The 13,980-nt window shown below is 37.8% G+C and overlaps 1 protein-coding gene across 2 annotated transcripts in view; it reads left to right on the forward strand.

Moving 5' to 3' along the window:
* PALMD (palmdelphin) overlaps positions 1 to 13,980 on the forward strand; it is a 55,758-nt gene that overhangs the window by 24,235 nt on the left and 17,543 nt on the right. For both annotated transcript variants that reach the window (XM_032612081.1, XM_032612078.1), the window contains exons 3-4: positions 838 to 918; positions 5,999 to 6,123. In XM_032612081.1, coding sequence (XP_032467972.1) covers positions 838 to 918; positions 5,999 to 6,123 — 206 coding nt within the window. The remainder of the gene's footprint in view (positions 1 to 837; positions 919 to 5,998; positions 6,124 to 13,980) is intronic.

Consider the following 13,980-nt stretch of genomic DNA (forward strand, 5'->3'; position numbering starts at 1 on the left):
GCTCATGAGGTAGATGCCTTTATTACTTCCATTTTACAGATGAGGTAATGAGGCACAAAGTTAAGGGTTTTGTCCCAGGACACACAGCTAGTTAATGGCAGAGCCAGAAATTGAAACCAGGCTTTCTATATAGTATAGAGGCTATATTTTCTAAAAAGTACAACTTCTGTGTATAGATAGTTATTCTATCTGGGATTTTAAGGTATTGCAATTTAAACTTGGTGAAAGATACTATACCTCTCCATGAATTTTTTTAACCTCTGCTAGAAGCCCTCTTAGTGTTAACATGCATTATCTGATCCTTCTTTCTTCTCTCTCTCTCTGCCCATAGCAAGGTTTACAGGAGGAAACAGTCTCACTTTCTAGTTTCCTCGTGTTCTATCACTCTGTAGGCTATCCTGTTTTCCCACATAAGCAGATCTTTTACCCAGCAGTTTCTTCAGCCTTATGCCAGGAACAGTCTCTCTCCTCACAATGTTTCCTCATGCCTATTTCAAAACTCCCTCCTTAAAATTCACATTTTCCATTGCATCTCTAAGGAGCTCAATCTTGTTAGACTTAATGGAGAAGATAGAAAAGATGAGGGAGGAAGGAAAGACATTAAAATATTTTTAAATTCTCTTTGAAAAAGCACCTTATATCATTTTCCATCAGTAAAATGCTTTGAATGTCTCACTTTGCTCTTCTTTGCCTTGAAATAGGAGTTTCCAAAGCAGCTTCATACCAATGCCAAGAGCATACCACTGGCCAGCCATTTGATAATGACAACATCCCCAAGGAAACATACTTAAGCAAATTGAAAAAAAATAGATTATGCTGGAACACTTTTTATTTCAGGATAAAAGAAAAATACAGGAAGAAATCTCACAGAAGCGTTTGAAAATAGAGGAAGAAAAACTAAAGCACCAGCATTTGAAGGTAACTTATGACTTTAATTTCATTTCAATGATTTTGCATTCAAATATTCTAATTGCACTCAAATTTCAGTAGTAAAGATGCTTTAGGAAGGAAAAAAATTCCAACAGTTATACTAACACCCTAATAACCATAAGGGAAGCCAATAAGCTAGTAATATTTGCATATGAGGCTAATACCTCCTGGCAAACGTGGAAAATTGAAAACATGGTTTTATTACTTTTACCCTTTATTACTGAATTTCCTCACTTTCTTGGGTAACCTTGAGAATTAAGTCTTGATAGTTTGGCCCTGAATACAGTCTTGCTTAACATCCCTTGGGAGTGGATCCAGCTGGGAAGTCCGTTTTGAAATCAATGAAAAGCCAGCCCTTACCCAGGGCATGCAAAGCAGACAGTGTCTGGCCTGCTCAAGGATGCTCGTATTTAAAAGCTCAGTGCAATGAATTCAATGTTGTTTGAGTGTGGTTCAAGGTTCTGTTTTATTTTGTTTTGACAGAACATGAGATCATAACCAAAAATAAACCTCCATTTTTAAAATCAGACTTTACATCTTTCATGGGTGTGGTCATTTTGTAATTTAAGCACACTGAGTCTCACATTATGTAGCTTAGTCATAGGGTGCAACCAAATGACAAACAGGAGCTCCTCGTGAACAGGCCCAAGCAGGAAACTACTTACCTGGCAGGGCTTCTATCCATAGATATAATAAATCCCTCAGTGAAACAATGCCGCACACTCGTGGGGTCTACAATCTTTTGGTAAACTTGCCAAATTCAGCTAAGTCCATCTTTCTGATGGATCAAGTAACCACCTCTTGAGAGAAAAAAGACACAGGTTAGGATTCCAATTAGCCTCAGTTCTCTGGATTCTGTTTGCTTCTTTGCTCCTATACAAATTGACATTTCCAATGTTTGATGAATAATTTCAATATGTAGTCAGCCTACTATCCTTACAGTTTGTCACATTGAATTTACATGAGTAGGAGACATAGCCAAGAAATGCCATGTGTACTCCCAGAAAAATCAATGAAATAACAAATTTTACCAAGTCATTTTAATACAAGTCAAATGAAGTCAAAAGCAAGTCTACAACAATTTTTGAGATAGGCAATTTCTAACTCCAAAATCTCTCTCTCTCTCTCTCTCTCTCTCTTTCACACACAAACATACACACACACACACACAATTTGGATCTCACAGTGAACTAATTACTGCTTCTGAGTAATTGCTATCCTTGCAGAATGAGTAGCCAAACAACATTAGAGTTCACAGTAGAAAAAATGTTTTATATATCCTCTCTGTTCATTCTAGGAAGTAAGTTTCACACAGGAAAATTCTAACACACTGAGAGGTCCATTTCTGAAGTGACACCTCATTTCAATACTTAACAAAAACAGTCCAAAAAGTAATATATACTGTTCCCTATAGGTTTGCTTTCTGGATCCCAGAAGACCTCTTCTAATCCAATCCAGTCAAAGCATGTATCATGCTTTGGACTGCAGTACACAGTTGTGCAGAATGGTATACTGCGTAAAGTTACCTGAGACAGGGGGGTGCTGAAATCCTGCCCATACTCCCTTGGAACAGTGCACTCTGGCACAGGGCTGCTTCTGTCTGGAGGACAAAGTTTCTTTCTCTCTGCACAAAAGTGCTGTCCACCTTCCCAAGCTGTGCACTGACCTGAAGGAGTAGGAGTGGGGAACTGTACCTTTTCCTAATTTGCATATTAATGCCTTAGAGACTAGCGGTGGCCTTGAGAGTTGTAGCCCTTCTGCTTGCAACCTACTGAGAAATTCAAGGTTAAGTAAATAATTAGTACAAGTTAAAGGATGATTTTTTTTAATTTAAGCATAAGTGTAAGCATTAGTAATTCTTTAATCTGAGGTGGCCAAAAAAAGTTCTGTTAAAGGTGTGGGATTTAACCTGAGTCTTAACTGATAAGTAGAAAACCTTCAGTCAATAAACATTTATTAAGCACCTATTATGTGCAAGGTACTAAGCTGGACATGAAGAATATAAAATAAGTTTGATCTGTGCCCTTAAATGGTAACTGACACATAAACTTATAATGACATTTATACTGTGATGAACACTATATTCAAGGCATCAACTGCAAAGGGAACATAGAGGAGAGAATGGCTGTTTCAGTAAGTACATTCTTCCAAGTTCTGCAGAAAATGGTTGGCTATTCCAACAGCAACTAGGCACAATTCCAAAATAGGGTTCAAAAATGTGCAGAAGTGTTCTAAAAATTGATTCCAAAATATCTTCACCAAGTCAAAAAAGCTCTGTTGGCTTCTGCAATTACCAGCCTTTCTTTTTATTTTCTTCTTCATCCATTTGTCTCCATTCCAGTGACTATCCTCACCACTTTCCCGATTGCAAATTATTTCATTACATGTCAATGACTCACTTTGAACAACACAAACGTAAATATTTACAAAGTGCTCCTTCTGTGTGAGCAGTATACACACTTCAAAATAGTTGTGGTAACTCACTCTAATATCCTTTAGCTCTGGAACCTGACATTCATACCAATGACATCCTGGAAAGGGAGTTTCCACGGTCATTAACAGCATTCTCACATTCAAACATTCTGAGACTTGTCCACTCTTGATCTTTTTGCCTAGTACTCAACCTAGAAAACTTTTCTGGAAGTCCATTTAAATCATGGTATGAAAAACTAATTTATTCTTAACGTCTCCTGTAACTGCTGTGCAGAATACAGAAGTGTTTCAAGAAAACCTTTCCCTAAAAGACTGCCAAATGATCTACTACCTGCGTATCACTTATATTTTTATTTAGTTACTATGGCTTTTGATTCTGAATGTCATTGCTGTGAAATAGATTTTATTCTATTCCTCAATGTCATAGACTAAAGCATAAGTCTAAACTGTGACATAAAAGCAAAATAACTGTCTTGTGGTTACCACAATATGTGATTATACCATATCATTCTGATTGTACATCTAAATTATATATTTTATATTTAGAGGCAAAAAGTTCTCTGCCAGAGTTAAATGACAATTCCTGAACTATGAACAAAGCTTATAAGGCTAAAATCAAAATTATTCTTAGTCCTAACCAGACTAAGAACCAAGAATGAAGCCCCAAGATAACATAATTATGTCACAGGAGCCATTCTCCACCCTCTACAACACAGCATCATAAGACCATCCCATTTGAGTGTTTCTTCCAGTGATATGGATGTAATTGACTGAAACTATCCTTGCAGGTGGTTTGTAAGAACTGTAATTTACTTTGATGGATGTCATCTATATTCTTTACTGTGCATTAGCTATCATCATATTCCATCAAATAAAAATAAACTAAAATCAAGGTAAATTCTTAAATGCTGATATATTGAGATTTTCTTGGCATATTATCAGGAAATAAATCTTGACCTTTATTAATAATATTTACTGTGTCTGTGGGAACACATTTTTACAAACAACTGAACAGCTATAATTAAGGGAAAAGATAACATTGTGGGAAGGAATCCGGCTACAAACTGGAATAATACAAACTGCTTTTATGGGGTGTGTTGTTCACAAGAAATTTCTTGAAACTCTGAAAAAAATCAACACAAATATGATGACCTGGGTTGAGATAATTACTGACTTAATCTAGTGGTTTTCAAACTGTGTCCTGTGCATCTGTAGGCTTCCAGGCCCCCTCATTCCTTCAACTAGAGCAGGCCACATTTCATCTATTCTACAAGTTACAATTCCAAACAACATTTATTTGTAATCAGTGTAATATTTTTAATGATTTGAAAAAAAATTGCCTTAGTTAAAATAAACTTCCTTTGGTAATTATCTAGCCCAATCAACCTTATTTAAATTTATTTTACATTCAGAGGTATTTACATTCCAGTTGTATTAATTCTGTTTTAAAAAACAAGCATGTTTTTTAAAACAGACAAATATTCCTCTTACTTGCTTTCATTCTAATCATGGTGTTAGAGAGAGAAGTGTCAAAAAATAAGGAAAATTCCCATTCTTCTCTTCTCACCATTTTAGAAACAGTAAATTCCCAGGGAATAGTTATTGAACAAATAATTTACAAAGGTAGATAGATATATAGTGACAGTACTTTTCTTCAGGAAGAAAAGAAGAAACTCAAACACTTTGAATATAATATCTAACAGTTTTCCCTTGAGACACAGACAGGATGCTAGCTAAAGCCCCCTGAAGTTTACAGGTCTTCTTCATTTGCTTTGTCTTCTTAGGCTCAAGTCCAGGAATGTAATTATTTCATGCAAATTCGAGGGCATTTTTTTTCTGCCTGATGAAACATAAATCTTTTGTGTTTTATTAAAGTTGATAAAAATTCAACTCACAAATATTTAGACAGATCGGTGAATTTTATGTATCATATGACTGGGACGAGTAGGGAGTTGAACGTAAAGGATATCTAGAACCAAGGAGGCTCTCAGAAGAAAGAAGGGGTACTGGGTAGGCAAAACAATAAATGTCAACCACAGAGCCTAAGACTGTCATTGAATTAGTTTAAGATACAATAGCAATCTCTTGTTTTGCCCACCATTCCAATTAATCCCACAAAAGATTTTATTTTTTTTTTGGAGGGGTCACTATGTACTGTCACTGGGATGAATAGCAAATGCCTTCAAGGAGCTTGTTACTTTGACACAGATATACACCCATCAACCCAACAAATCATAGTAAGGCATCATCACGATGAGGTCCCTACATGACTGTTAAAAATACAGTAAATATACAGTATAGGTAAACATACACTGCTGTGTGATTCTGAAGAAGGAGAGTTGCCTGGGGGTGGGGTGGGGGAAGATGCAGAGGTAGGACAGAGATCTTCATAGAGAAGGAGGACCTGAACTAGACCTTAGGATATACATAGGATTCAGATACATAAACCCTGGCTTTAGAAGGGGGTCAAGAAGGGTGCGAAGTAGGAAACTATCAGATTTATTCAGGCAAGACAGTGAGAGAAAACAATTTCTCTTTAATATTTCCACCATTGAAATTAATAAGATTTGAAAGCATTCAGATTTTGGAATTTTCGATTGATATGAGAACATATATTTATGTTTCCTGATATCAGAAAAAGGCCTTGAGGGAGAAATGGCTTCTAGATGGAATCAGCAGTGGAAAAGAACAGGAAGAGATGAAGAAACAAAATCAACAAGACCAACACCAGATCCAGGTTCTAGAACAAAGTATCCTCAGGTATGGCCCTCTCTGAGATACTCCACAACTACCTTTATTTTGACTTTGTCCCATGTTGAATGTATAAAGGCCATTCTCCTTTTTAGGGGCACAGTCAGATCTTCCATTTGGATTTCTAAGACTAAGAAAACACACCAGAAAGCAACAACAGAAATTTTGCTGTAAAGGTCCCCAAAACATAGCAACACGAGACTCATTTTTAAAATACATATGGGTGGGGCTTCCCTGGTGGCGCAGTGGTTGAGAGTCCGCCTGCCAATGCAGGGGACACGGGTTCGTGCCCCGGTCCGGGAAGATCCCACATGCCGCAGAGCGGCTAGGCCCGTGAGCCATGGCCGCTGAGCCTGCGCGTCCGGAGACTGTGCTCCGCAACGGGAGAGGCCACAACAGTGAGAGGCCCGCGTATCGCAAAAAAAATAAAATAAAAAATAAAATACGTATGGGTGACTTACCCATAGCTCTCTGAGCCCATTTCCTCATCTACAAAATGGTAGTAACAATATCTATCTTTCAGAGTTGTTGAACAGGTTAATAAATGCATGTACTAAACTACTAGCACCTACCTGGCATTTGGCAAGAGAGCAAAAGCAGTTCTTCACTGCCTCAACCCCCTCTCTCATCTTAGGACAGGTGACAGTTATAAGAGTGTGTGCATACTCTCCCCCCATCACACCTCTTCCCAGGCCCTCCTTAGCCTCAGCCATGATATTTTGGAAGAGAAGACACTGTAGGACTACTTCACTAACATTTTCTCTCTTCTACTTCTCTGACTGGTCACAGGGGTTGATTTCACTTCTCAGTGTCCTTTCCTGACCATCAAACACAATTAGTACAGACTCAGCAACTTCGGATATAGCAAGTAAAGTTTTTTAATTGCCTTGGCTTAAAATGAGGTGCTGGACCTGAAAAAAATTGGAAAGCTCAAATATAAGATAGGATTATTAATATTATCACAAAGTATAGATAGCACAGAAGAAAAAGGTGTGAGAAATGTCAGAATCATTTTCTAGCCCACACACGGAAAAAAGATGGAATTTTTTATGGTATAATAATGACAATAATTTAAAGCCTACACATCTTTGAAACATAGGTAACTTTCAAAGCCTCACTCACTGCAAATGTATTATCTTTTGTGAGGACCATAGGAAAGACCGGGAAGATAAAAATATCCAATAGCTGTGCTATGACCACATTTTGTCCATACTCACCACACTATGTAAACAAATTGCATTAGGCCTTAAACTGACAACGTGAAAAAAAAAAACAACTTTCTTTTTGCAACTGATTTTTATTCTACTAGCTTAATTTCATAACTTGTATATTTAATAGCTAAAATCATTGACTGCTCATTCTTATTTAGATGTTTTTAAATTAACCATTCTTTTAAAGTTATATTTTATAACTGAAATGTTTATGTTTATAAACTCCTCAGTTGTTTGTTCAAAGATACGAACTGCTGCTGAATGGAAGATAGTAAATACTTTTTTTTTTTTGTTTGTTTGTTTGTTTGTTTTTGCGGTACGCGGGCCTCTCACTGTTGTGGTCCCTCCCGCTGCGGAGCACAGGCTCCGGACGCACAGGCTCAGCGGCCATGGCTCACGGGCCCAGCCGCTCCGCGGCATGTGGGATCTTCCCAGACCGGGGCACGAACCCGTGTCCCCTGCATCGGCAGGCGGACTCTCAACCACTGCGCCACCAGGGAAGCCCAGTAAATACTTTTAAAATAACTCAATAAATCAACTCTACAGTTTGGAAAACTTGATTATTCGTAAGGCATCCCTTAGCAAAAGCTTCCTAACAAAGTCTGGTTTAGCTGAAGATTGCTTTCCTCACCCTTCCACACACAATCCTTATCTCTCAAGGAGCTCTGAATTTAATTCCTGTAAACCCTTGCCCTGCACAGACACCTCCTTTCTTCCCCCTCAGAGCCCCTTCTTTGGAGTCTTTCCACATACTGAACACCTACAACTTTCTCTGCATCTGATGATAAATGAAGTAGCTACATATACTCAAAGTCCATTAACGAGTTTGGGCTGCTTTCTGAGTAATCCAAGAGAATTTACTAGGACTATACTGATTGCTTTCAGGCCTTGCCTGAATGCTCTGAGAATCACATAAGCTTCTAGGAGTTTTGGTAGTGGCTTGCCTAGTTAGGGCCCCTATGTGACAAAAGAGAGAGGAAAAGAGGGAGGGAGGGAGGGAGGAAGGAAGGGACAAAGGGAGGAAGAAAGAAGAACAAAAACAAGGAAGAGGAGGAAACCTATTTGCTGAGCCATATTATGTACCAGGCACTTTGCATATATCATCCCACTGAATCTCCATAACCCTATAAGGCAGGTGTTATGATCTTCACTTTTTGCAGAGAGATTAAAGAATTCACACTGTTAGGAAGTGGCAGATCAGAGACTACTTAATTTGACTATCCAATGCTGCCTATAAAATAATGGCACACAGCAACCTCTGTGGACTGAAAATTCATTATCTTGTAAGAAGTCTTTGAAGCATGTTCTGTCCCTTGGTTCTGCTTTCTCCAAACAGTCTTTACCACAATCAGGATCTTCTTCCACGTCCAATTAATGTCTTTGTTAAACTATCAATTAAATGCCTATTCATTACCCAATTTCTGGCATCTCACTGCGACTTTATTTTAGATCTTTAGGATGTCATTAACCCATCAGTGCTCCTTTATTAACACCAAACGATTTTAATCCCCAAATATAAATAATAATAACAGTAATGGTTCATTTTTAAATGGCCTTGTGCAATCTACAAAGCAGTTGCACTTCCATTAAGTCATTTATTACTCACAGCAACCCTAGAAAGAAAGCATCAACACCTCCATTTCATAGATGAAGAAATACGCTCAAAGAGGATAAGGGACTTCATTAAGATCACAGAGCCAGTAAAGGATAGATTTGGGTCTCAAAGTGAGTCAAATTCAGTGCTCTCCAGCTGTAAAATTAATAGAGAGCTATAGGTGTCAATGCTCTGGAAGTAGTAAAATACCTGACACCTAACAGCAAACTGCATTGTTTAAGGAGTAGTCCTAAAAAGATGTATTTGCAAAGAGCTAGTAAAGAATTTGCACCATCATGACCCATAAAGGCATGTTTATCTCATTAAAAATGTGCAGGGAACAGAACATTCTAAAGCAACATACGGAGACAAAAAATAACTGTGCATTGTCAGTATTAAGCAGCCTCCACTACTGCCTAGCATTATAGAAATCACGTTGCCAAAGCAGCTTTACCTGATAACTGAACATTTTTTCCTCAGATATTTCTAAAGCTGCTAAATAATCAGGTACATGTTTTTAAATTCATTCTTTTTCAGAAACAACTACCCACAGTGCTTAAGAAGCTTTTATTACCAGCTAAATACAGTGCATTTTCCTGTAAGCTCTGAATGGCAACCAAGCCAACTGATGAGGTTGAAGTAGGCAGAGCCATCCTCCTTCCCTAAGCAGAGAAAGTATCCCAATCCCTGAATGTGATTTATCACCCTACTTAGGTGCCTGCTCAAGGGTAACATTTGCCATCTGCCAGGCCTCTCAGCTATAGGATAAGATTTTAATAGGCACATCAAAATAGAGATGTTGCTATTACCTCAGAGTCTGTAGCAAGGCCAGACTGCCCATGAAGTTTGCATTCCTTTTACTTCCACGGTTTCATGCAATGAACTGAAAGAGCATGGTCTTTGTCATTCAAATCCCTGTTCTGCCGACCAGAGTTCATAAGCCTAGCCATGTTCTTTCATCTCTTTGGGCCTCAATTTGCTTGTCTGTAATAGTGGACCATCATAAGTCACTTCACGGGACTGGGATGAGTGAAACAACTTCATGAGTGCCTGACACATGGTAGGTGTTCAGAAAACATTAGATACTATTTCTTATAAGGAATCAAAAATAATTAAAAGAAGGACACTGCCTAGAGCTTTATCTGGAGATTTTCATCTTTTGGCTAAGAACTCTCATTTCTTTATGCTAGTACAAAGAATCTTTTTCTTTGAGTAATCTTAGGTTATCCCCCGACTAAGATTCTTTCCGTATGGAAAATAATTGATGGATTTTCTTTATGGTTTGAAGACTAAAATGTTAACAATATCAGTTGTAGACCAGGCACTGTACTAAGCACTTCATATATATTATTTCGTGAATTCTCACAACCATCTTATGAGGGAGATAACATTTAACAGGTGAGAAAACTGACATTTATAGAGGCTAATTTGCCCCATGTCATACAGCTAAAAAATTAAGAGCCAGAATTTAAAATAGAATTAAAAGTCCTAATCATAAAAATAAATTGTGTCTTGGATCCATAGCAAAATTTTACAAAAGTTAAATCCTACAAAAGCTATCCTCTACATCATTTTTAATTTCCAATCCAGGCTATCATTTCACTTTTATATGCATCATTTTATAGAGACATTCATGTGACTCTTTATCGTAATAAAAACACTCAGAGTTTCCCTGACTCACACATAACCTTTAAGTAAAGTATGTCTTCATATTTATCCTCTCATTTTTCCTTTCAAAGAGAGGCAACATTTCAGAAACTAAGTGGGTTTCCATAGTTCTTGTTTCTGAGTCACACGTTAGCTCTGGAACAATATTAGTGAGCACTTTGACTTGGGCCCTGATTAATACCTTAGGAGAAAACATTCCCAGGGGGAAAACTCTATTGAACATCTTCTGAATCACTTTGCTCAAATTAGAGCTTCAATTTGCCTCCCAAATGAGCCCTGCTCTTAGTGTGACCACTGAACCCTTTACTTCCTGATTGTAGGCACAGGTGCAAATCCAGCACTGACTTCTCAGTCCAAATATCCATGCGCACAGATTTATAGGCTGAATTAGAAATCCTGTTCTATCACTTCTGTTGCTTTCCTCCATCCAATACCTACCCTCAAAAGACACCCCAAGCACCCTAAGAAGTGTCCAAGGGAGCTATGTCATCCACTTGCTAGGTTCCTCTTTGCTATCTAGCTACCCTGCAGTTCTCCATGACTCCCTCTGCCAAACTGCCTTGCATCAAGCTCCCTTCCACATACTTGCTACTTTTTGTACTGTGTCCAAAGACCTCTGACTTCAATTGGAGTACACAGAGTGCCTGAAATAAATGTCATAAGCTTAAAATGCAAAAGGTTAACTGCCAAGGAGAATGATGCAAATATACTGTATTCCCTTTGAGAAGGATTATCTACTTCTGATTAAATGTTCCCTAGTAACATTTAATATTCCAAAGTACCCTTCTGACCATCTGCCTTTCTTTAATGCACTTTCATTCGTCTCCAAATAGGCAGAAACTGCCTTCCACGTATCGTACTCAGGGGAAGGTGTGTGTGAAGCTTGGATTTCTATGTGATCGAATGTCATGAGAAAAGCTGGATAGTGGGCTGTTATAGCAGCTATAGCTGACTCACATCACTTAAGGGAAATCCCTCCACAAGTGGAGATGGACAACTAGGAAATGCACTCTGCTCACCAGCACATAGAGCAATAAACTACTCAGTTAACTCAAAAGATAGCAGGCAAGATCCAATTTCAAAAAGGAACCCAAAGTACTGCTGTAGAAATATAAAGGTTAAATGACTTTGTCGCTGGTTATGGTTTATCAAAGTTTAGCTCATTATTATTTCTATCCAAGTTTAACCACTACCTAATGTTCTTATCTACCTGTACAAACCAATTGTACCTTAGTGAAAATAATGTCTCATCAAACACAGTGGCACATGCTGCATGGAAAATATCACAGGCTAAATGTTTCTGTCTTCCTGCTCTGACCCAACCAGCCACATCTAACATCACATTGCATGGAGATAGACAAGCTGCTCTTCTGTGACTACATAAGAGAAGATAAAGGGGGAAAAGGCAAAAAGGGAGAAAAAAACCCCACCATTTGTTTCTTCTTAAATTTGCTGTTGCCTAGAAACACACAAGAAATTATTCTGAGGCAATTATCTGAGTCAAAATCATTCCAAGCATGTTTTTCACTGCCAGTATTTGACTAACTGGTTTACCAGATTTGTAAGAGTTCATCTGTGGTTATTTTTAATTTCCCAGATATTCTGATTATTTTTAATTCAGGAGCTTTTTTAATTTAACAAAAAGAGCTAAGTTAACCAAATTTCCAGCATAAGGAAAGGGGGAAAATTTATCTCCCCCCACAAAAAAATACAATTCCTAGCACATAGTAGGAATATCTATGACTACATAGCTTAATAAATGAATGAATGATGGATGGATGAATGGACTTGAAAATACCACATATTTAAGGAGACCAGATGAAGATCAGTGATTTGAATGTTAATAAACTACAAAGGAATGTCTTGAAATTTTTTTTTAAATAAAAAATAAACACCCAACTATCTTGATTGAGTCAAGGGCAAAGTTATGTGGCTATAGTGCCCCTGGTTTTTGAGGCAATTGTTGATAGCATGTTTTACCACCTCATCATTTTACTTTCTCACTTTCCCCCTTCTTCATATGCTCTTTTATTTCCTTATTCCTGCCTTCCAGCATTCTCTCTTGCTCATACCTGCCAATCTCGTTTATATGTTAGTAGAAATAAGGATTAAATGGTTACCTAGAATAAACACTCCCCCACCACAATGGTAAGCTGAAAGGTAGATTAGAATAACCTCTGAGAGTCCTCTCCTCACCCGACTGCAATTCAGTAACAACAGCTATCCTTTACAGAGTACATAGTATGTACTAAGCATTATTTTGAGAATGACAGTTCTCTGAGGGCAGTCTAATTAGCCTTGTTTTACACATACAGACACTAAAGCACAGAAAGCTATGAACCTTTTAACAACTGACCTGTAAGTCACACACAGATCTTTCTGACTCCAGACCCTTTCCACCATGCTTCACCCTGCTTATTCTTGATTCATTTCAATGAACATTTATTAAGAACCTGCCACATATAAGTCTTTGTTCTTCTAGAGGAGATTTAAGAATCATAAACTCCTCAAAGCAAATTTTTATTTGTTTACCTCTCTTTACATTCTTTAACTTTTCAATGTACTTTTACATTAAATATCTCATTCAATACAATATTCGGTAACTTGAAACACAAGTTTAAGGCACTTAACAGGGATGCCATAGATCTTTGGCTGTATTGGCATGAGTAGAGAAGGAACAAAGGAAGAACTGAACAATCCAGAAAGTGGGAGGAGAGTTCGTTTCAGTGATCCATCTTCCAGGTGGCGGTCATGTTCAAAAGCAGAGACTCATTGTGTTAGAGAAAGGATCTGTGCTGCCATAGGGCCTAGGCTTCCCCATTCCCCAGGAGAGTCCCCAGACACTAAATTTATAGCTCAGAAAACTTCCACACCACCCCCTTGCAATGCAACTTTTGTCTGACATAAAACAAATGTCACTTAGTTCATTTAGACCACCCCAGGCTAACTGGTCTTTGTTGGTTATTCTGTGTTATACTGAGGTTGGAATTTACATTTTTGGTGTTCAAATAATAAGAGTCCTGTTCTTGGCATCAAATATGAACAATTAACACTAGGCGCAAAGTCATAATGAAGTGGATAGAAAGTAGAAAATATAGTGGCTGCTCTATAATACTGTCAGAGATAAATGTTAAGGGTTACAAGACACTAAGCCAGTAATTATTTCTGAATGGAGAGAGTCACTGGCTGTATACATCACTGAATATGTTTTGTCATTTCATAATATGGTTACAAGTAGTATATTCACTAAAATTAGTTTTCCCCTACAGCTTATTTTTTTTTTAAGAAAAAAAAGCTTTCCAAAATCATGGATAAGCATACCTGCAGTTAACTTGCCATGACCTGGCTATGACAGTATTTGAAGGTCACTGGCAGAACATCTGAGAAGCCCAT

This window comes from Phocoena sinus, chromosome 1, assembly GCF_008692025.1.
Source record: "Phocoena sinus isolate mPhoSin1 chromosome 1, mPhoSin1.pri, whole genome shotgun sequence".
NCBI lineage: Eukaryota > Metazoa > Chordata > Mammalia > Artiodactyla > Phocoenidae > Phocoena > Phocoena sinus.